The sequence below is a fragment of the Kwoniella dendrophila genome, chromosome 8 (assembly GCF_036810415.1).
Source record: "Kwoniella dendrophila CBS 6074 chromosome 8, complete sequence".
Taxonomy (NCBI): Eukaryota; Fungi; Basidiomycota; class Tremellomycetes; order Tremellales; family Cryptococcaceae; genus Kwoniella; species Kwoniella dendrophila.
In genome coordinates this window covers 1,257,000-1,278,702 of record NC_089483.1, presented here as the reverse complement: position 1 = coordinate 1,278,702, position 21,703 = coordinate 1,257,000, and the positions used below count along the sequence as shown (strand labels likewise).

General features: G+C 43.7%; 6 protein-coding genes across 6 annotated transcripts; 3 read left to right on the top strand and 3 right to left on the bottom strand.

Annotated features, from left to right (window-relative positions):
• Nucleotides 1–707: 707 nt before the first annotated feature.
• On the top strand, nt 708–2,664 carry L201_006294 (uncharacterized protein; the record flags this gene model as incomplete). The annotated part of the gene is made up of 5 exons (XM_066222016.1): nt 708–1,811; nt 1,866–1,920; nt 1,963–2,146; nt 2,339–2,446; nt 2,505–2,664. The coding sequence occupies 5 exons, from the start codon at nt 708–710 to the stop codon at nt 2,662–2,664; spliced, it is 1,611 nt and encodes a 536-aa protein (XP_066078113.1).
• Nucleotides 2,665–8,237: 5,573 nt separating this feature from the next.
• L201_006293 (glyceraldehyde-3-phosphate dehydrogenase) lies at nt 8,238–10,108 on the bottom strand (the record flags this gene model as incomplete). The annotated part of the gene is made up of 12 exons (XM_066222015.1): nt 8,238–8,318; nt 8,379–8,493; nt 8,563–8,744; nt 8,811–8,875; nt 8,935–9,013; nt 9,073–9,184; nt 9,243–9,478; nt 9,545–9,568; nt 9,628–9,652; nt 9,714–9,758; nt 9,811–9,835; nt 10,078–10,108. The coding sequence occupies 12 exons, from the start codon at nt 10,106–10,108 to the stop codon at nt 8,238–8,240; spliced, it is 1,020 nt and encodes a 339-aa protein (XP_066078112.1).
• Nucleotides 10,109–12,206: 2,098 nt separating this feature from the next.
• On the top strand, nt 12,207–13,349 carry L201_006292 (uncharacterized protein; the record flags this gene model as incomplete). Its single annotated transcript, XM_066222014.1, has 4 exons — nt 12,207–12,269; nt 12,325–12,502; nt 12,565–12,976; nt 13,040–13,349. The coding sequence occupies 4 exons, from the start codon at nt 12,207–12,209 to the stop codon at nt 13,347–13,349; spliced, it is 963 nt and encodes a 320-aa protein (XP_066078111.1).
• A 626-nt stretch (nt 13,350–13,975) lies between these two features.
• Nucleotides 13,976–14,777, top strand: L201_006291 (uncharacterized protein; the record flags this gene model as incomplete). The annotated part of the gene is made up of 2 exons (XM_066222013.1): nt 13,976–14,021; nt 14,080–14,777. The coding sequence occupies 2 exons, from the start codon at nt 13,976–13,978 to the stop codon at nt 14,775–14,777; spliced, it is 744 nt and encodes a 247-aa protein (XP_066078110.1).
• A 470-nt stretch (nt 14,778–15,247) lies between these two features.
• L201_006290 (uncharacterized protein) lies at nt 15,248–18,276 on the bottom strand (the record flags this gene model as incomplete). The annotated part of the gene is made up of 9 exons (XM_066222012.1): nt 15,248–15,292; nt 15,348–15,466; nt 15,655–15,793; nt 15,882–15,947; nt 16,186–16,281; nt 16,340–16,609; nt 16,665–17,317; nt 17,365–17,653; nt 17,713–18,276. 9 exons carry the CDS (start codon nt 18,274–18,276, stop codon nt 15,248–15,250), a joined length of 2,241 nt encoding a protein of 746 aa, XP_066078109.1.
• A 1,322-nt stretch (nt 18,277–19,598) lies between these two features.
• Nucleotides 19,599–21,437, bottom strand: L201_006289 (uncharacterized protein; the record flags this gene model as incomplete). The annotated part of the gene is made up of 10 exons (XM_066222011.1): nt 19,599–19,622; nt 19,688–19,703; nt 19,751–19,951; nt 20,015–20,276; nt 20,334–20,498; nt 20,560–20,853; nt 20,913–21,030; nt 21,087–21,119; nt 21,186–21,283; nt 21,356–21,437. The coding sequence occupies 10 exons, from the start codon at nt 21,435–21,437 to the stop codon at nt 19,599–19,601; spliced, it is 1,293 nt and encodes a 430-aa protein (XP_066078108.1).
• Nucleotides 21,438–21,703: the final 266 nt, after the last annotated feature.

The window sequence follows — 21,703 nt, the reverse complement described above, 5'->3', positions numbered from 1 at the left end:
AATCTCGCTATCGTTGATTGTGTCAATTTGCGGGATACGGCGGTCCTCTTGGCAGGTCGAGCGCGTTTGGGGAACGATGACTGAGCTGAAGAAGCAAGCAGAGAGGACTCGGACTGTTTGTGGGCGTCGTGCACATTGACGATAGTTGCAGCGTTCGCATGGGCGGATATTGGCTGTTTCTTCACTTTCTTAGTTTTTGAACCCATAGTCTCGATAAGTAGCCATAGGATGATGATTTGCAAGGGTGTTGGTAAGATAACCGACAGGAGGGATGATGAGTTCTAGCAACAGTTATATACGCATCATTTCGGTTCCTTATGATAGGTTCATACAGGTACGGGAGTGACGCTATGAACAAGATGAACGTAACATGGGATCATACCGAGACAAGTACTCGTAAATTGCTGATAAGAAGATTAAAATATTAATAATTTAACTTGATGCTTTTCTCGAAACCTCATGTCCTTTAATTACGTAAACGAAGGTGTATTGGATGATGCATGACGAAGAAGATGCGATATAACGAGTACGTTAAGCTAAGTGGAGGTTAAACGCATTCAAAGTATAACAATAACCTTGGTATGAATGTTTGCAACTATTCAGTTGAAACTTGTCAACTACGATGTGTTCAGTACATTAGTACATTGATATGATCAAATGCACAACAAAGCTGTACCTGGACTGACAGCTACGATTGACACATCAACATGAACCATCGTACGAATGACTTTCATCCCCGAATCAACACGTCACCGTCCGCTGGCAGCTTCAAACCTTCCCATCAACCCTCTTCGTCATCTGATTTCGGTGAATTCGAGTCAGCTCCTCAAGCAGGTCCCTCACAGCCATTGGACCGACAACGATTTGATGAATCACGCCTCCCAGCGGATTCTTCGACCACATATGAGGGAAACTCCTTACTGGATGAAAACGATCTGTTAGGATCGTTCGATCCCCTGTCAACGACGTATGCGAGCCATGCGTCTTCCCGCAAATCTTCACAAGTCTCAACGCCAGCTTCTAGAGAAGTCGATTTACTGGGTGGGGATATATGGGAAGATGCTACTCCAAATGGCCGGAAAGGCATACTAAAGGTGCCTCCGTCATCGCCTCGCCATCCGCCAAGTCAAAGCTCAAAAAGTGCACCGATACACGTACCGCTTCCTCCTCGGCCTAGTGAGATCTCGCCAGATTATATACCGCCATTAAGATCACCAAGAAGGATGTCAACGCCCTACTTCTCTGCTAGTCTTAGCTCTCCTCCTATAGTCACCGACGCTGGGAACGATATCATTTTCCATCCAGCACACCAAACACGCAATGATGATGCTGCTACCGAAATGCGGAGGGTGCAATTGCACGATCCCGCTAACAGTCCCCCCAAATCAGCATTCGCAAATTCAGCACAACAAGGCTCAACTCTCGGTCGTACGATTACAAGAAGTCCCCCTCACCACTCTAAGCTATTAGACACATTGGCAACAACGTCCAAAATAGCATCAAAATGGCGCTCTGCAATAACTAGCTCGACCTTTTCCCCTCCCAATCAACAGCCACAACCAGAACCTTACATACCTCATGCTCCTAAATCGCCTGAATCCTTGCCCATCGATGTGACCCATCAGAACCCGTTCGTATCAGCAGAACAGCTGGCCGGTAGTTACACAGCTCCCACAGGAGCACCAGGCTTTGATCCACGTCAGCACAATAAACCCAAATATATTGTCGCAGAAGACGAATGGGGTCATATTACCTTGGTCGGCAGACGTGAAAGCACGGTTCAGGTGCTATCCTCAATGGAAGCAGACAAGGTATGTCGCTCATGACCTTCCTCTGCCCCGCTGATCGCTGATCCCCAACGGCAGCTCCGGCTTCATCTGCCCCCACGTCAAAAGCTATCAAGCACTTGGACTTTAATTTGTGAGTTCAAATGACAACAAGGTGTCGCTGACCGCAGTGTAGTTTCTCTTGACCAGCATGGAGCTTCCTTGTCCACTCTGTATCGCCTAGCAGATAAGTTTGGACAGACTCATAAAACGTCGGGAAACATTCTGGTTGTCCGAGATAGTCAAGGAAATCGCTTTGGAGCATTCATCAACGAGACAATCACGAAGCGAGAAGGCACCTACTATGGAAGCGGAGAATCGTGAGCTCATCATCTCCTCATGGGGCACGTCTTTTGAGAGGGCGTTATTTCTGTCGTTGTTGTCTGTGATCCAATCATCCTTGTGAAGCAATCTTATACCGCTTTCTTGAACGCGAGGAGACCGGTAAAGCTGTGCCTATAATAGCGATAAGATAAGCCAAAATGCTAAATTACATCCTGCTGTCCTGACAGGTTCCTGTTCAAACTAGATACATCGTCGGCAATACAACCCTTCCGCTGGACTGGCAAGAATCAATATTTCGCTCTATGCGAGGCCGGCTTCATATCTTTTGGTGGAGGGTAGGTGTTGCTTATGGTTTCGTGAACACGAAAATTACTGACGGCATGTACTCTACAGAGACGGGGTTTATGGTCTGATTCTCGATTCCACTTTCACCCAGAACTCGTCAGCCACCTCACCTGCATATGATAACGATGTTTTATCAGAGAGTAGATCTAGGAAATCCTCGCAAGCTATCCTTTTCGATTGTGTGGGTCTTGAAGTATGGGGAACTTAGATTTCGCAATGTTGCATGTTATGCGCGACCTACAAACCTGAATGGTACATACCTCTCCATCAAGATACTGTATCCCATGCTATGTCTTCATACATATCGACCTCAGCTGGATGACACCGCTGCTGTAGTGTCTGGAAAGGAGATATGTTTCGACTGTTGTATTTTATAGCCCCAATTCTACACGTTCTTTTCTAGATTACCTTAATTTCTGTTACCTCTCTTCTCCATGATGCATACACTTTCAAAAAGAGAGCAGTAAACGTACTTAGATATCAATCAGTGAGAGACGTTCTGCTGCGGTGGACTTTGCGTTATGCAATAGCCAGTAACCAACGTAATGAAACACTTTTTACTGCAGTGTTGTACGACCCAACATAAACAGACATCAACACGGTATAAATACCAACGGTAAAAGAACGATCTGTTATTGGACCGAGCTGTACTGAGACAAACGGTTACAAGGCCGACTGTTTTGAAATCATCTCTTTTGAGACCGACCGCTATAATCCCAACTGCTTTATAACGGACTGGTAACGGTTCATAGAGAATCATGCTACCAATATCAACCGACGGTAGATATTCTAAAAGGTTTGTCTGTAGGGAGCTATTTTCTATCCCTTTTCCTCTCAGGATTTGCATCATTTATGCTGGCTTTAGTTTGACATGAGGATTTTGTCAGCGAGTATACACTGCATGCAGGCTGCACAGAAGATAACTATCTGTGAAAGGAAATTAGCTGCAACCCTTTGTCTCCTCTTGCCTCCATTTTTGCAACAAGCTACTATGTGAAATTCCTTGATGTCAAAATTTTGATAGACAAGCTATATGTGAATATACTATATATATCATCAAAAGGGGGTGTTAGTTTTTGAACACAAATTGACGACTACTTTGTGCTTGCAGTTTCTCCAGATTTTGAGGTAGTCTACTAAGTGAAATTGCTTATTATCAAAATCCTGTTAGGAAAGTCACATGTATATATACTATATGTATGCTCAAAAGGGCGTGTTGATTTTTGGACGCGGATTGACTACCACTTTTTGTCTGCTGTTTGCTCAATTCCTGAGATAACCTGGGTGTTCCTATATCAATGTCTTTCTAAAAAAGTCATGTATAGAGATCTCCCTAGGACGCCACTCAAGACTTGGATCATCTATGATGTATGAGATAATCAGCAGAACTGAATAGCAACAAAATGAGTCCATACTGCCCAACCTTTGTGTTGTGCATTTGCTGTTGAATTTAGTGAAAGCCATTCTCAATACCGCAGGGAGATCAGCCTTAACCTTTACAATATAGAGATGAAAGCTAGACGTGTCTACTAAACAAATATCAAATACACAGTCCAGCAATGCGATACTCTTAAAAGTCTGGCGACGGATAATATTCCAATATCCAGTAAACTGCTTCATAAGCTGATGCCAGTCTGATAATCGACCCCTAGGAGAGAATTGCAAACCAAGGAGCTCAACCACCTAGCAGCCAGGATTCACATAGCTTCCATATTCTGCTTCACCTCAAGGATCAAAACATGACATCGTCTTAATCATCATAGCCATCAACCAGCTACACCATTCCTTTTTACAATTACTACTATTCATAATCAACAAACTCATCAAGCTTTATCTTACACACTAGTAGGTATTCTCTAGCTAGCTCAAGCCATCATAGCGTATCACAAAAACCTCACCTTGTCTGAAATTGATCCTTTCAGATAACCTAACCGCTACAACCGTTCATACACTTCTCACCCTTTGACATGACTATCCAGGCTTGTGATCTGATTGACTTGGGTTTCCTCCTCTTTTGCGCTGGTTTTGCTCTTCACATGCAGCTTGGAGCTCAAACTATTCAGACGGCTGTATTGCCACTCTCTTTGTAGGAGGTGCAACTTCTATTTAAGTATTTTTTGTGCAACTCAAGACCGTTAGCTGATACTCCCTCACCCTGAGGCATAATTCAGCGCATCATTGGGGCAGCTCAGCGGAAGGATCCTGCATCCTGCAAGATGGTTCTGTCGATCCAGCAAGAGGTCTACTATCGTGCACAAAGCTGTATTCCCGCTGGACTTTTGACGATGCTTGACTGAAATGTTCATGTTAGATAAAATAAAGCTTGGACTTCACAGATTTTTGGTCACTTTTGGTTGAACGTACAGCTCCTTCACAAAACACAGATCAAAGTATGCACAGGTTTGAGACCACTTGTGACAAAGTCGACCGAGATCAAAATTACGCGCGATATTGTACACGGCGGTAACTGAAACATTCAAAAAAGGAGCGACAGGTTATAGGTGGAGAATATTCACGTTGCTTCTCTGAAGCCAAATCAGGACGAGTTCCGTGATCACAGTTGAGAGGGATTCAAATGTACATAATGCACCTTCTTGGATTAATTTGTGATCCCTTGACTTCACATTTCATCATGGACTTCTTGTGTCAAGGATTGTAGTCAGGTGATACTATATCCACAAGTGCTCGAAGATATCGTGTAAAAGTCATAGAAGATATTGTTACTTCAAGCTCTACATGTATTACGGACATAAAGATCTGAACATATATATCCTTGTCTCTTCTTGCGTTTCTCAAAGCTGAGTATCCCGCTACCTTTACAATCATATTAATCAAGCATCAACGGTATTGTCCACCTCGTAACTACTTTCGTTACCTTTTGCCAGTGTCTGGCAGTCCCCTTGTATGAATGGAAGTTCTCCAGCGTAGGGGATTTAAACCATTGTGACAATCAGGCAACACAGCAGGCTTAATCAGGCGGTCGACCAGATATCTCTTATATCAAATTCAATCTTCTCTTTATTCTGTTCTGATTCCTCAATAAACCTCATGATGCTCCTCATCGCCTGTGCTTGCTCGCCATTTGCTAAGCAGACGTTAGACAGAGACGTCACTTTCAGTATAACCTTATTGGACAGGTACCTTGAAGTTGTCTAGCATAAGCAATATGCAGATTGTTATGTCACGCAGAAGAGAAAAGAAGCAAAAAAGATATAGATGCAAATAGGAAAGATTCTAGATGAACTGGTGCGCTTCGTTCCGGTAGTACCGATAACAGCACTCCTAAGGTCACCTAAGCAGGGGTCTAGACGCACTGTGCTATTAGCAAGCAGTGGGGCCCTTCTATGTAGTACACTGTTCCATGCACGCTACCTTACACTCGAGTGATGGCGTTATGTGTACGCCTCATGATTCTGAACACTGTAAGCTTCAGTTGAAAGGGAATTGCCCTCTATGTCCAACTTGTGCTGCTACATCGGTTGCAACGTGAAAAGCTGGAGAGGATGAAGGTTGCGGAACACTATGTGAGTTTGTTCCAAGATGGTACGGATAACTTTAGGTTATGTCAAGTTCAATCAGACAAAGGCGATCGCTCTGCTGACATCATGCAATACCCTGTCAAGTATAAGCGATATCAAGATAAATTCATCATGAGGAAAGAGGAAGAAATGAGAAATAGATACAAGTCTTATCGAAGGTAGTGAATGACACTGGTGCACTTATTTTTCACACTTAAAGGGTGTTGTCACGATGATTTAAGAACCCTTCGGTGTAGAGTGTCAATTCATACAAGGGACTGCCAGAGCAGGCGAGAAATAACGGAAATAGTTAAAGTGTCCTTGAGGCTTGAGCGATATCGTCGAAAAGGAAGCAAGCTTTGGTGGACTTTAGAAGGGACAATAGGCGTTGTAGCTTCTAAGAGATACCGAAGTGCAAATGGTATCGTATGTACCAATAATAGTAATTCAGAGGCAACAATAAAAAACTCATAGGGGAACTAGAAGATAGTAGACAGAATGAGTGATGTATATACACATATATGACTAGAACTCGATGTTTGTGGTAGAAGTAGAAGTTGAATCCACGATATATTCTATCATTCAACTATATCTTCGACAAGTGAACGATTCCTCTGATAACTTGGAGATATCGGTGGGCAGAACCAATTTTCTCTATCATGTAACCTGAACCCATGTCATTGGTGGAAGCCGACATGACAAGTACGAACTCCTCTTGCGTCTTGCTGCGCTGGATTGACTTTCTCTTTGTTGATGGTACTATCATTGTGTCTGGGAGAATAGGGGGCAAAAGGCAGAGCGAAAGGATGTCATCTTTCAGAGATATAGTTTTGTGCGCTACTTGACAACGATTATCACCTCTGAAGCTCTTGGATCAGAATCAGGGCAATCATCAATCTGGATTTGAGAGTTGACATGTTCTGCTTGAGCTCTCATAAAATATATATGCATATCTGGTACTAGAATCATCAGGTTATCTCAGGAATTGAGCAAACAGCAGACAAAAAGTGGTAGTCAATCCGCGTCCAAAAATCAACACGCCCTTTCGAGCATACATATAGTATATATACATGTGACTTTCCTAACAGGATTTTGATAATAAGCAATTTCACTTAGTAGACTACCTCAAAATCTGGAGAAACTGCAAGCACAAAGTAGTCGTCAATTTGTGTTCAAAAACTAACACCCCCTTTTGATGATATATATAGTATATTCACATATAGCTTGTCTATCAAAATTTTGACATCAAGGAATTTCACATAGTAGCTTGTTGCAAAAATGGAGGCAAGAGGAGACAAAGGGTTGCAGCTAATTTCCTTTCACAGATAGTTATCTTCTGTGCAGCCTGCATGCAGTGTATACTTGCTGGCAAAACCTTGATAGCAGGCCAATGACCCGTGAGACAGGAACCATAAAATTGCAGCTCATTTGAACTCAAAGGTTAGTATTGTCATCGCTGCAGCGTTATATGTACATCTTGTGTCCAGACAAAGCCTGAAGCACACGGTCTGTTACACAGAAGGTGACTCAAACCCCTATAATTCATGTGATCTTCGACATCCACTGCCCCCTTTATCAATAAAGTTCTATTAGGAACGTATGAATGAATCCTAAAGAGCGGCAGAGCTCACAGATTTCAAGAGACATCGACGTTCCAATGCTCAACAGAAATTCAATATTACCCCTATCTACTTTCTAGATATCCTCTTTCTAGGTCGCTCAACGCTTTTTTCTATCACTCTTAATCTGGTTTGATGTCTCTACGTAGCCACAGCTGATCAATGCATCTGTTGGTTGCCAGCAAGCATCAAGCGATGTACGCGTATTACGCGAAATGGCTCGGCGGTACTCTTGATAAGCAAGCGGTATGAGGTGAAATCCATACTGACAGGCCCGCCTGACACGATTATTCTGCAATAAATCCCTCCGAGACCCGCTAGCAATGGCTGATGGAATAGCAGCGCAATTCTGTAACTTCGTCTACTTCACACAAGTTGAAGGGACAGATGTCCAAGCTCAAGTACTGCTGACCGTACAACAAACACTTATTCAATCATGCAAGACGCAATAAAAATTTTGCAAGTAGCTCTCATCTGTATTCCCTATTTGAAAGTATCAACAGCGACGATCGTGAGTCACCTGAATTCACCAACGACAGGAACGTCTATTATTACTGAAGTCAATTTGTATCGGATTTATTCATACCATACACATCGACTACCGCAAATGTTGACTAGTCTCCAATACTATCTGATCTGTCCACTTATTGAGCTTTAGCATCTACACCGGCAATGTAAGCGACAAGGTCACAAACTCGTCGAGAGTAACCGTATTCGTTATCGTACTAGAAAGCAGCCACGATATCAGCGACTGCATATACACTTGTACATTATCACACACTTACCCATGAGACGAGCTTGACGAAGTTGGCGTTTAAGGCAATACCAGCTTTAGCATCGAAGATGGATGATTCGGTTGAACCAACGAAGTCGGTGGAGACGACTTCATCTTCGGTGTAGCTGCGAGAAGCGCGCGAAGGTCAGCTCATACACTAAGAAACGTATGATCAAGGCTACTGAATGACTCACCCTAAGATACCCTTGAGTTCAGGACTTTCAGAAGCTTTCTTGATAACGGCCTTGATTTCATCATATGAAGCACCTTTTTCAATTCGGGCGACGAGATCGACGACTGACACATCAGAGGTTGGAACTCGGAAAGCCATACCAGTGAGTTTTCCGTTAAGAGAAGGAATGACCTTTCCGACGGCCTATTCGAGGAGAGTAGCCAATGAGCACAAAGACGCTTGTTTGAAAAATCCCGCGGTGTGACTTACTTTAGCAGCACCGGTTGAAGAAGGAATGATATTGGCGGCAGCACCTCGACCACCTCTCCAGTCCTCTGCAAAGTGTCGTTAGCAAGTCAAGTGCAGATGGAGCAAGCGCGTAATAAATGCTTACTGTTGGAAGGACCATCGACGGTCTTTTGGGTAGCAGTGGTGGCGTGGACGGTGGTCATGAGACCTTCGACAATGGTGAACTAGATAGATTGGTTAATACACGATACTACAAGTACGTCTGACTAGTTATGACGCTTACGTTGTCGTTGATGACTTTGGCGAGAGGGGCGAGACAGTTGGTAGTACATGAAGCGTTGGAGATGACTTGGTATTCGGGTTTGTAAGCTTCAAGATTTACACCACAAACGAACCTGAAGATAGATTGGTTAGTAACAGGAAATATTCGATTGTGAGCCATATACGACTCACATAGGGGCATCGGCAGAAGGAGCTGAGATAATGACCTTCTTGGCACCACCTTTAAGATGGGCACTGGCTTTCTCGGTAGTTGTGAAGACACCGGTTGATTCGATAACGTAATCGGCACCGGCCTCTCCCCATTTAATGGCGGTTGGGTCTCGTTCACCAAAGACGGTGACGGCTTTGTTGTTGATGTAAAGTTTACCATCTTTGTGTTCTACAGAACCCTTGAATCGCCCGTGAGTCTAGCAGAAATTTCGTCAGCAACTATTTTTGGATCGACACCAGACGACTTCATGTTTTCAACTTACAGAATCGTATTTGAACATGTAAACCTGCAATGAAGATATACGTTAATGCTGTGTTGTGCTTGGACGTTACCAAATTGACTTACCATGTACTCAAGATCAATGAAAGGACTGAAATAGACGAACGTCAGCCAACGTGCTCAGCACAGATTTCGGTGGGCCGGGCACTCACTCGTTGATGGCAACTACTTCGATATCTCCGTGGTCGATAGCATTTCTGTTCGAGCCATATTAGTATTTGTAATTCAAATCAAGCTCATTTAGCGCACCTGAGGACAATTCGACCAATTCGACCTTTAAAGGTGTAGAATAAAAAACATTAGTCAGCTTCTTGAACAGAATCGATGATACGAAGAATATGGTGTTCGGTTTGATGCATATGAGCTATACATGCACCTCGTGGCCGCGAGCATCAATAGATACGCGTGTAGGGAGACAAAGGGAGGCGAGATGTCGTGGATCAATCCGGTATCTGTACAACTTTACCATCCTACAAAACATGAACACATCTCAAGCATCGATCAAAAGATACTCACCGAAACCGTTAATTCCGACTTTGACTGACATTCTGATAACTTTGTTTGAGTCTTTTGTGTTTTAAGAAGTATAGAAAGATAAGGAAAGATGAGAGGGATAGAAAGGGGGCTTAAAATGATATAAGAAAAAGAAAAAGAAGATGACAAATGAAATGATGTTGGTAGTGGTGTTGTTGTCGTCGTGGTTTCAGAAAGTGCGAGTCAATGGGGATTTTGGTGGTGTAAATGGGTGGTATGGGGTATAACCGTGGAATCTGATAGTAAATCTTGTGAAATACGTCAATCCCCTTTTGGAACGTGGGAAATAAATGAAATAATTCGACAATTCGATAATTCGATAATCACAAAATAAAGTAATCGAATTAACTCGGTTATTTCGAATATTTCTCATGCCTTTTACATGATGAGCGCATGCCTAAGCCAGGCTTATCTCTTTGCATGAGTTTCATTCCCGGCGGTTCAGTGTGGCTCCCCTCACTTCGCATATTTCGAAACGCCGAGTAACACCGTCAAGTGGTTGAGACCGGCTCTCAACCAAGACACGTTGGAAATTGAGTTAGCGGAGTGCTCCGTTGTCACCGGAATTAAATGGGATAATACACTTTGACTCCGGGGTAGATCACGTGATTCTTACATTGTCTACTACTGATTATAAAGCTCAATATCGAAAGACGGAACGGAAGGTTGAGGAGGTCAACGTTGAGGATGCCCCCTGTCGTTTTGCTACTGTAAGAAGAGAAATTGCCTCGGTATTGCCTAGCCGTGTTTCTGGGGTGTCCGGAAATGCATAGTCTGGTACCCCCGCGGATTTGCCTCCTGTTTGCCAAGGAAGTCGCGAAATTCATTCTGTGAGAATACGGAGTATATACTACGGAGACCCTCATGTTATAAGTTATCCTTTTCGTTCTGTTATTGTTTACTTCAAATCCGTTTACCTTCAAATGTTTGTTTTGTTGACAAACTTCTCCGTCCACGCATTTCAACGTGTTCCTTGTCTGTGTACTGTATCTTAATGTTCAGCATATCTCCGAGCCCACGTTCCTAACGAATACTGGTTAGTGCGGTATAGCAATAGCATCTCAAGCTTGTTTTGATCACATGAGGACTGATTGTAGACCTGGAGTATGGAGATACGTAAACAGCAGTGTAGCTGGATTGTTTTTACAGATAAGCCTGGACAAGGACATAGACGTGTATCCATACTTCTATATATACATGAATTTCCCAGATACCGACAGGCAGTATGTTATGTAGTCGCTCAATCGATCATGTACCGCCGGTGTCAGAGCGTACACGATGTGCGTCATTTCTACCTCTGTCTAGAAAGGCAGCGAGCGAGTCTGGCCAAATAAAGAAAAAGAATATGATGTGCTCATGACGAGGTGGCTTCATACATTCCTTGATAATTGAGCGGTAAAGGAACGGCCTTTAGGTGGAGCTGGATCGGAATAATCGTTCTTGAATGGAAAAACCTGAAAGCTCAAAGTAATCGAATCAAGGGATCAAAACAAAAGATGCCAAGTGTCCAGTTAGAGACAGCAAACAGTCTGAACAAACATGAAAACCGAAAGGATGTTAAGGGGAAATTTTAGCTTTTGATGACGCGGGATATATCATGTACAGAACTGAAACCCTTGATTCCTGAAACTGATTCCTGTTCTACCCTGGTCTAAATCGTCAGAATTTGGTTATCTCTTAATTATCTTTCGAATTTTTTCTCACAGATGACCATATTTTGTGTTAGTCCAAGTCTAAAACCCCTTTCAATACCCTTTTTTCGATATTAGTTATCATCAATCTACATTTTGGCACGATACTCCTGGTTTCTACGGTTCGATCGGTATGTCGAACATCGCTTTCAACGTCAAGTTCTCTGCTCTTTCTGATGTATGCTTTTGGGGTTCAACAGAAGTGTCATCCCGGTGACCGCTAAGCTTCCTAAACAATGAGATCATGAATAGTAAGCAGAGGTCACGAAGAGATATATAACGATGCATCTGCGTTCGGATTCTTCAATTTCTTCCCATCAATATATTTTTACTTCAACTAAGTGAAGGCAATAGCTTAACTCATACCTCGAAACCCATCCACACCTTTTTCATTCAACTCTATTTTCAAAATCACCAACAATGTCCTCTTCACAATACAGACAATCCTCTACCTTCACCGCCGATGGTGTTCTTTTTGACATGGTGAGTCTGTATGCTTAGTCAATGCAATGTTTGCAGTATTAATTAATAAAAATAGGACGGTACTTTGACGGATTCTATCGCTGCCGTGGAAGCCGCCTGGACCGCTAAAGCTGAAGAGCTTGGATTGGAACCTGAAGAAGTTATCAGAGCCACACATGGTCGAAGAGCTAGTGATAATCTTATGGAGTTGGTGCCGGGATTGCGTAAAGAGCATGTAGAAAGGGAAGTTGAGAGTAAGTGACCTCAAACTTGGGTTTCACGTACAACGACACTAAAGTTTTTCTTCCTCAACTAGAATTCGAAACATCAATTCTCGCTTTTGCCGATACTCCTCCTCAATCTCGAAAAGGATCAATGAGTTCCGCTCGATCTCGACAATCATCCATGACTAGTGCATCCACGCGTCGGTCTTCCATGTCTCCGCTTACACCGGTCACCCCAGATGCGGCTCGACACCCATCTTTACAGATGAGTACGGCAGACACACTAAACTTGACGAGTTACAAACTCAGCGAGACTAAGATTGAAGAAGTTGTCATTGAGGACGAATCTCCTTTCGCCGAAGACGACGCGGAAGATATCATCGACATGAGTGTCCGAATTCTTCCTGGTGTCCGAAAAATGATCAACTCTCTTCCAGAGAACAAATATGCCGTCGCTACTTCTGGTGCCAAGACATACTGTCACGGTTGCTTGAACCGAACAGCGTGAGTCATCTGTTTTAGGAGTGATTTGGGGTCATCGCTGACGGTCAGATCTTCCTTCCATAGTATCACCATCCCTCAAGTCTGTGTCACTGCCGATGATTCTCGATTACTTAGAGGAAAACCTTTCCCCGACCCCTTCTTACTCGCAGCCTCTGATCTTGGTATCGCTCCCACAAGAGCTGTTGTATTCGAAGATTCACCTTCAGGTATCAAAGCTGGTGTCGCCTCTGGTGCGACCGTCATTGCTGTCTGTACTTCTCACACCAGAGATAAGATCGAAAACCTTGGTGCTCATTACGTTGTTGACACCATGGACCAAGTCAAAGTAGATCACCTTGAGGATGGTCAACTTAGATTCACTGTAGCTTATTAGTTTTTTTTTTCAATTTGACCTTGATTAATGGAACATCACGTTCTGACGCATCCAATTTTGTAGCTTATAGATTTATGTTTTTATAGATGTTGCTTATATATAGATATTTTTACGAATGCATTTTATGTTATGTGTGCGTAGGAACATTCCGAACATTCTTGAGGCGGGTGGAGGTTGTCCGCTGGCTGCGGGCAAATAACCGAAATGAGATAACTCATTCAAAGGATTTATGGAGATTAACATCGTCCATCCGTAGTGTTATCTCATTACTTGACCGCTGCGTTAAAAGTAATGTTCAAGATGGCGGGCCTGCGCAAGGAATGGTCAGTGATGTTCAACGAGAATGAAGAACGATGTCTATTTACAGTTCATAACTTGGTACTTGTTACTTTCTTTTTCCCATTTAACACCGTATATCTCACCTCTACCAGCACGCTATTCAGAACGACATTATGGCTCCCCAACTGCTCTCAACGCTCACTAGACGTGCATGCGCGTACCACAACTCCGATTCGGTAGGTCTTCAGATATAGGCAGGGGTTGGGACGCTTGCTCATATAGGTTGCTCATCGCAGGTCAATGGCAGCGGCAAGCTGTATGACTCGAATGGTGATCCGTGTCCAACAATGTCTGCGGATGACAAAATGTTCTTAGCTATAGCGATGTCTTTGTGTGAGTCTCTGCTACGACATGCTAGCTGTATAAACAATAAGCTGATCTTGGGCTCCAGGTGGTCTTGTATTGGTAATATTGGGAGGAATCTTCCTTCACCGTTTCTATCGCTCCAGAGCAAAGGAAAGGGCTTTACAAATCTCTTCAGAATCAAAGGTGTCCGGTATGGGTACGCCTCTGATGCAACACGCTGGGTCTTTCGCTTCACTCTCAAGACAAACATCGCGAGCTCCTCCATCGCCGATATCTTCTGATTCAAGCCATTTCAGCTCTCCAACACCTGGTTCTCCTTATTCACCTACGTCAGAAGACTTCCACTTCCCAATACTTTCTGCTGACGGTCACCTCTTACCGCCTCCTCCTGCTTCTTCCCGAAAATCTCCTGTTGAAGTCAATGATTACTCGACTCGACCTCTGCCTTTAGCACCCGCAACCTCTGCCGCCCCTCTCTATGCTCCCGTACCCAAAAGTACACAACGATGGAGCTACAAAACACCCTCAGAAGAATCGCATGGCTATCCAACAGGTCTTTATTCTGGTATGGGAATTCGCGGTGACGGATCGGTAGAACTTCTGGAAGGTGATTATGGGATAGAAACAGCCAACATTAGATCATCGCCAATTATCAATCAAGTTGATACTTCCTTGAGTGGATATGCACCACAGCAAGCAAAATATTATCGAAGTCTTTCGGCAGAGGGAGATGATCTTTCTGTTTACGACTACATCTCCGAGGAGAGCAACCAACGATACTAGGAACAGAAAGATCAAAACATACTTTTCTATTCCTTAATGATATATCGTTACAAGATTCTGGCTTAGAAAAGAGTTGAACTAGATCGGTGCAATATGGTAGCATGTAACAATAGAAACGCATTGTATGATTCAATTCCTCTTCTATCTCATATATATACCAATCAGATCAAATATACCCCTCATTTATCCTTTTATATTGCGTCATATGATCATGTATCAATATATTACGATGGGTCAGATTGAAGATGGACCTCGAGCAATGGGTGACGATTGGCCCAAATACCCTATTATGACGATTTAAACTGCCTACCGCTGATGCACACTCGTATAGGATATCGTGCTAAATGAGTTTAGCAGCATATTTGGCTCAGCGAGATCCTCCAGTCTATTCATGATTATACGATATTACTAGATTCTACAAGGCGATACAAGATGTGCATCGTTATTACAATGGCAGCAGGCGAGTTGGTTTATTCGGATAGAGCGTTCTGCATCTCCAGCTGCGAGAATAAGTCCTGCTCAGGATCAGGTAGTCAGCACACGCCGGCGATCTATAAGAGCGGTACTCACTTCAGCTGTACGGTCTTCACTTGAGAGCTCGGGCAGTCCATGCTCCCGAAGGATAAAGTTGACCATAATCTCCATTTGCTTTTGCGTGATAGGCGTGGATCCAGGGGGAACAGCAGGAGCTACTCAATATTAGCTTGTGTCAGGAGCTTATCGAACTCACCTCTGATCTTGGGTTTCAAAAACTCGTGATGCAGTAATTCTGGAATAGTCAATCGATGTTCTTTGCGATAAAAGAGACATCGCTTCATTGTATCGATGGCAGAGGGACTAACTGAAACAGCTAGAGATTGCGGATTGATTGGCTGACCGTCAAGCCCGACTCCAACGGTAGTTTTAGGAACAGCTATCTCGGGGTAGTCTACGACATGGCGTGGGTCCGCGATAACTTGCATTTTTGCCAGTGGACCACCTCCGATATGTTGAAAAGGTGGACTACCATAAATCATCTGATACAAGATGCAACCTAGAGACCATACATCACTAGGATACGATAACTGATTTTGTCAGTGGTGTCATTCGGCCTGTCGAACTTACCTTCAACACCTTTTGGTTGTTCATACGCTGAATAGCTTCCGGACTCATATAGTTGACAGTTCCGATCTACCGAAAGTCAGCTTTGCCCTGTAGCTCCTGGACTCACCTGTTGATCTCGTTGGATATTGACTGTGTCGTTGGCAACAGCTTTAGCTATACCAAAATCGATAATCTTCAGTCGACCTTTGACAAGCACGAAATTTGCAGGTTTTAGATCGGTGTGAACTACGTTCTCCTTATGAACAGCTTCAACTGCTTCCAGCATCTAATACAATCAGCTAAATTCAGACAGCTCTTAACTCACTTGCTCCCAGTATAGGCCAACAAAATTTATATTAATCGCCTTTCCTCGCTGCTCATCGAGCAACGCAGCGAAATCAATCTCCCCGCATTCCATGACCTGAAGAGAGAACCCGTTTTCAGCGCCACAATTAGAAGATGGAATTCAGATTGCTCACCATAAGTAGCCTGTGCGGTCGATTTCCCTGTCCAAACGTGATTTGATGATCTATAAGTTGAATAACTCTGTCGTGACCGCGAAGTCGTTTTAGAAGCTCAATCTCGTTTGTATAACTTTGATAGGTTTCTGAATCGGCCCTGTCCAGCTGCACAACCTTGAGCGCATAGATGATCCGTTTCTTCGGTGGTGCTGAATACAGGACTGAGTAGACAGTAGACGAACCACCTTTCCCGAGTCGTTGTAGCCGTTCGTACGGTATCGAGTTCACCTACGCAGCTATTGTCAAAAACGCGCACCAGATAGAACGGATACTATGAGCTTACCAGGAAGGACGTCCGCGTAGCGGCTGGGGCCGGGATGGCTTGAGGCTGCATACTTTGCGGCAAACTTGCTTGTGAATACTGATCCATTCTTCCCGTCTGAACAGGCTGCGTTATGGGTACCACCGGATTGCTAGGAGGTGGCTGAGGCTCGTATGCATTGCTGATAGCGGGAGCAGGTCGGACAGCCCGAAGAGGATGGGGAGGAGGACTGTGTCGTTGGAGAGCGGGAGGTGATCTTCTGAGCAATTGTGAGGAGGAGCTACCCATGTTATTGCGATGATCATAAGCTTGCGGTAGATGATCAGCTGTGTCCGCATTGGCCGAGTTCTGATGTACGGTCGAGCTGAATGGACGGAATGGGCGATCGTTCTCATCTGGTCTGTTCGACAACATGACGGTCTCCCTTAGACCCGCACTCTGATATCCCAGCTGAGGATCCGGATTCGAACGTTGTTGGCTTCGCTCGAGATTGGGTATAGCTTCTTCAACGGTGGCTGACGGGCGGTCAAAATGTTGGACTGGTGAGTTCCGACTCTGTGTACGAGAGTGAAGATGTGAATGTGCAGAACTTTCGTTCACAGAGGACGGCAGAGTAGTAGAACGAGAGGACCTTGTCGCAGGTGGAGGTGAAGGGGTATTCCTGGGAGGAGAGTCTGTTGCTGGTCAGCAGCGAGGCCTGTTACAATGGATAGATACGTACTCATTAGTACGGGACTAGGTTTATCTGGCTCCTCCTGAATATCTTCTGTCTCCAATGCAGGTACCACACGCCTTGCAGGGCCTCCAAATTTAGATAGACCCCCCAATCTACGACCAGTTGATCGTGCCGCAGAAGTCAAGGTTCTGTCTGTCACGCCGGGCGTCATATAATTCGAAGTGCGTGATAAGGTGAATGTAGCGCTAGTCTCATTATCGATGGAAGAAGCAGAGTTTGTGTGCATGAGCTGTGGGCGTATGGTGGCGGTGTGTGAAGCTGTACTGGATGACAGCTGCTCATAGGTTTCATTAACGAATTCTCAAACAGTAGAATTTGATACTGGATACTCACTATGGAAGCATCTCCGACCGTAAGCATCGCATTATCCTCCTGGTCAAGCTTCGATCTAGTGATAGGGGCTGATACCACTCTCTGAAACTTCCGACCTCCTCCATAGATTCTACCGGATCCTCCGGTGCCACTACCTCCTGAATCAAGATTCTGGGATGAGATTGATCGCGTTCCAGATGAGAAACCAATTCCGGGTGGTGTAGGCACAAGAGATGACCCCGAGGCTGTTGATGCGTCAGTCAATGCCGCAGCGTTAACTGAAGATAGGGAAGATCTTGCTGATTTATTATATCGTGGTGGCGGCGTAGCTTTCGCCTGACTGAAGGACGAACCGGGTTGAGACGCTGGTGGGGACAAAGAGGTGGGTCTACTCGGTATCTTCTTACTGATATCCAAAGAGGAGAAGCGTTGGATCGGAGCTGCATCGGTGCTGGTGTTGTCTGTTTCTTTCAAGCCCTTATCGACTCCCCAATCGAAATGGAAGTCCGGTACCTGGACTTCAAAAGATTCGTCATCCTCGTTCCACAAGTTCTTGAGGCCACCCGCATTCGTAGAACTTGACATGCTGATTTCGAGTTCTCTCAGTGGCCTTCTTGTTGCTGGATGATCCAAATGAGAGCTTCTGGTCGGTAAATTGATGGCCATTCCTATGCTTAAGTATCTAAAAGTCGAGAGAGCCTAATTCCTCTGACACTTCGGGTCCTAAAGTATTGTTCAGTTTGCTGAATCCGAATGACCTGGATGATTGGAAGGAAAGATTGTATGCTACCGTCTTGTTTACGCTCTTTATACGTAGGAGACGATTGAGAATATGGAAAGCCAGAATGTGAGGAATGATGATGGATGAGCTGAAGAATAGAGAGATGGATGAAAAGCAAATTCAAGAAAGCAAGGCGCGTGTATATCCTATTTGTTGTTGTTTACCTTTTATTTTCCTACAGTTAAGATCAGTTCCATATTTACTGTAATTACGTATACATCACGTGGCACAATTTCCCATGAGAGCAACTGAGTTGTCTATGCAGATACTGTACTCACTCGCTTGCAATATCCTCATATTTGAACGCAATCTGCTAACATGGCGATACAGATACATAAGTGTATAGTCGATCTTACAGCAGGTGTGAGGAAGGGATAAAACGAAAACAGTCCCTCGTGTTTTAAATTAACATTCACCAAGCAAGGTGACAACCTTTTCGATGATTTCGAGAGTCAGTCTATCACGACTCGCAAGCTATACCCTGCAAGCAAGGACTTTACACTGTAATCCTGGTTACTCATTTCATAACATCATTTTCTATGGTCCCCAATCCCCTGGGACCGAACACTCCTTTTCATTTTGTTTTTCACCTACACTATCATTATCATTTGTCTATGGGGTGACGATCATATATCGTCAATTCAATATTATTTATTTTTACTCATCCAGTGAAAATACGGATGGAATTTCTAACAAGAAGCAAAGAGAAAGAAAAAATGGGGCCACTCAGGTGATGAGCTGAATGACTGAATGCAAAAAAAAGTCCATCCTCCAGCAAAACGAAGGAACGGAGGATCCTTGAAGGTTGGTTGATATTTGAAACACAAATGAAGGAAGATTGAGCAAATTGATTGACCAAAAGTCGAGGTATATTGTATGAGAATGCTAATAAGGGGTATGAATGTGGAGTTTGTAGTTAATTCATTATGATAATGTTGAATATAAGAAACTATGTTGACGAAAAGGTTCGATCAGCTGACAACTCGACGAACAGCTATAACGGCAAGGTCTGGAAGTATCCTTGAACCCGTTTATCGCCCAAGGTCACCGAGTTCTCATGACATGTTGACGCAACGATGTAGGTGAGAAGATTGTGTGAAAATGGTTGCTCTGTGTAGCAGACGACTTACAGATTATTGGTAGCAGCGATCTATGAGGTAAGAACAGTTGTTCAGCTCAATTCATACGCGTTGATCGAACATATTGGTCACTCACAGCAATGGTATTTTCTCTAGGGTGCCAACTCGCATGTAACTGTGAATGGTTAGCGATGCACACATAGTATTGACACTTACAATTTTCTTGGCAAAATCGATTCCTTCAGTTTGCATTCCCTCCTTCTTTCCTGGTGCTTTGCCTCTGGCGCCTCCTATCTTCTTGGCTTTGAATGCTGATTTATCCGCTTGTAAGACAACGTCGTTATCACCATTCACGTCGTAAATACGGAAGTAGTTATGGTATGATCCAGTTAATACTTGACTGTGAGATAATCAGCGTAATCCGAGACCAAAGAAAGGGTTTTCATCAACGGAATTGACGTACCTGCCATCACCACTGAAAGTACATTCGAATTTGTCAAATATACAATCATTCTCGTAAAGATCACAAAGTTTCTGTCTTAAATGGTCATGTATGTTAATCGTTTTGACAGGTTTATTCTCCATATTGATATCCCAAATCTTCAATGTCAAATAATCACGAGACAATATGTATCGACCATCGCGTGAGAATTTAACATCGGATATAGACGAGATGATCTCAGAAAAGAATGATTTTTGGGTGGGATCCTCTTCCTCTTCGAATTCTGTCATTTGATGCGTCAGCAACCTTAACACGCACAAACACGAGCTAAACCACTTACGTTTAGAGTGCTGGTCACAAAGAGCTGAGTCTCGCATATCTGCTAATTTGATTGTACCTTTTGAGCTAGAATACATGAATAGATTACAATGTATGGGGTGGAATTCAGCAGCAGTGATAACCTCTGTAAGTTCTTCCATGTTCACAGGTTTGATATCAACAATGTCTACGACCATATGTCAGTTGCTTCGAAGTATCACGTACAAGGACATTGAAAAAAGGCTTACTGAAACTTTGATCACTGATATTCAAATTCCATAAATTGATTCTTAGATCATCTGCGGAAATATATGTTTCTCCATCTGAATTGACTGATATCGAGTTAATGTGATAAGCGTGTGCGTTGGCGTAAACCTTTCGTGGTACAGCGGCGGTGATAGAATCATGGGTGGTCATTCGGGGAAGTCGAAGAGGAGGTTGCGTCGGTCCGTTCCCACCCCCAGAATATCCATCAGAGTGATTGTTCTCTGCAACGACCTTGATTTGTTTGTCAAACACCTTCCACAATTTGATTGTTTTATCTAAGATCAAGTCAGCACAGGCATCACCGGCATTGATCACTGCGAAGCGTTGTACTCACCGTTGGTACTGAGGAGAAAATGGGCCGCATTTTGTCTCTTACACCATTTAATTCTATTAATTTTCTCTTCAATCTCTAACGATTTTAGGTAATCAAATTCTGGCTCGTGTGATTGAAACTAAGCACAACATTAGCATAAATAGGATTGCCAGAAGTTTGGTGAAATGAACTCACTTCAGTGTAAAATTTGTACTCGCATCCTCGTTTCTGTATCGCAATACGGATGATCAATCAAAGACGTCATACACACTATCTAAGAGAGGTAAAACTCACCTGCTCGTTCCTCTCAAACAAAACAACTCGTCCACCCTTATCACCCGTTGCAAGATAATCACCCGTGTGATCAAACTCGACAGTAGAGATGATATCAGCTGCATGATGAATTGTGTATTGTATAATCAGCATGCTATACAAAGGAGGTAGAAAAGGACAGTGCTACTAACCCTCTGTTATATCTTCTACATCACCCTTATCACCAAAGCATTGGGCGAAACGCCAAGCGGAGCTCGAATCAGCGGCCTCCATGACGTTCTGCAATTATGTTTGTTGAATGCAGGAGGATGTACGTAGATTGCTTGGTATGATTATACGTTTGATAAACAAGAACGGAGGGAAAAGCGTCAAGGTGGAGTGAATGTGTTGTAGTTGAATCGAGTGGTTGGGGGTCTGAGGTTTTAGTAGACGCGGCGTGAAAAGTAAATCTTGATTATTTTAGTTTCTTTCAGTGGTACTGACGCGGAAGGTTGCTTGAGCTTTTGGTTATTTGCTTGAGAGCGATTCTTTCAAATTCG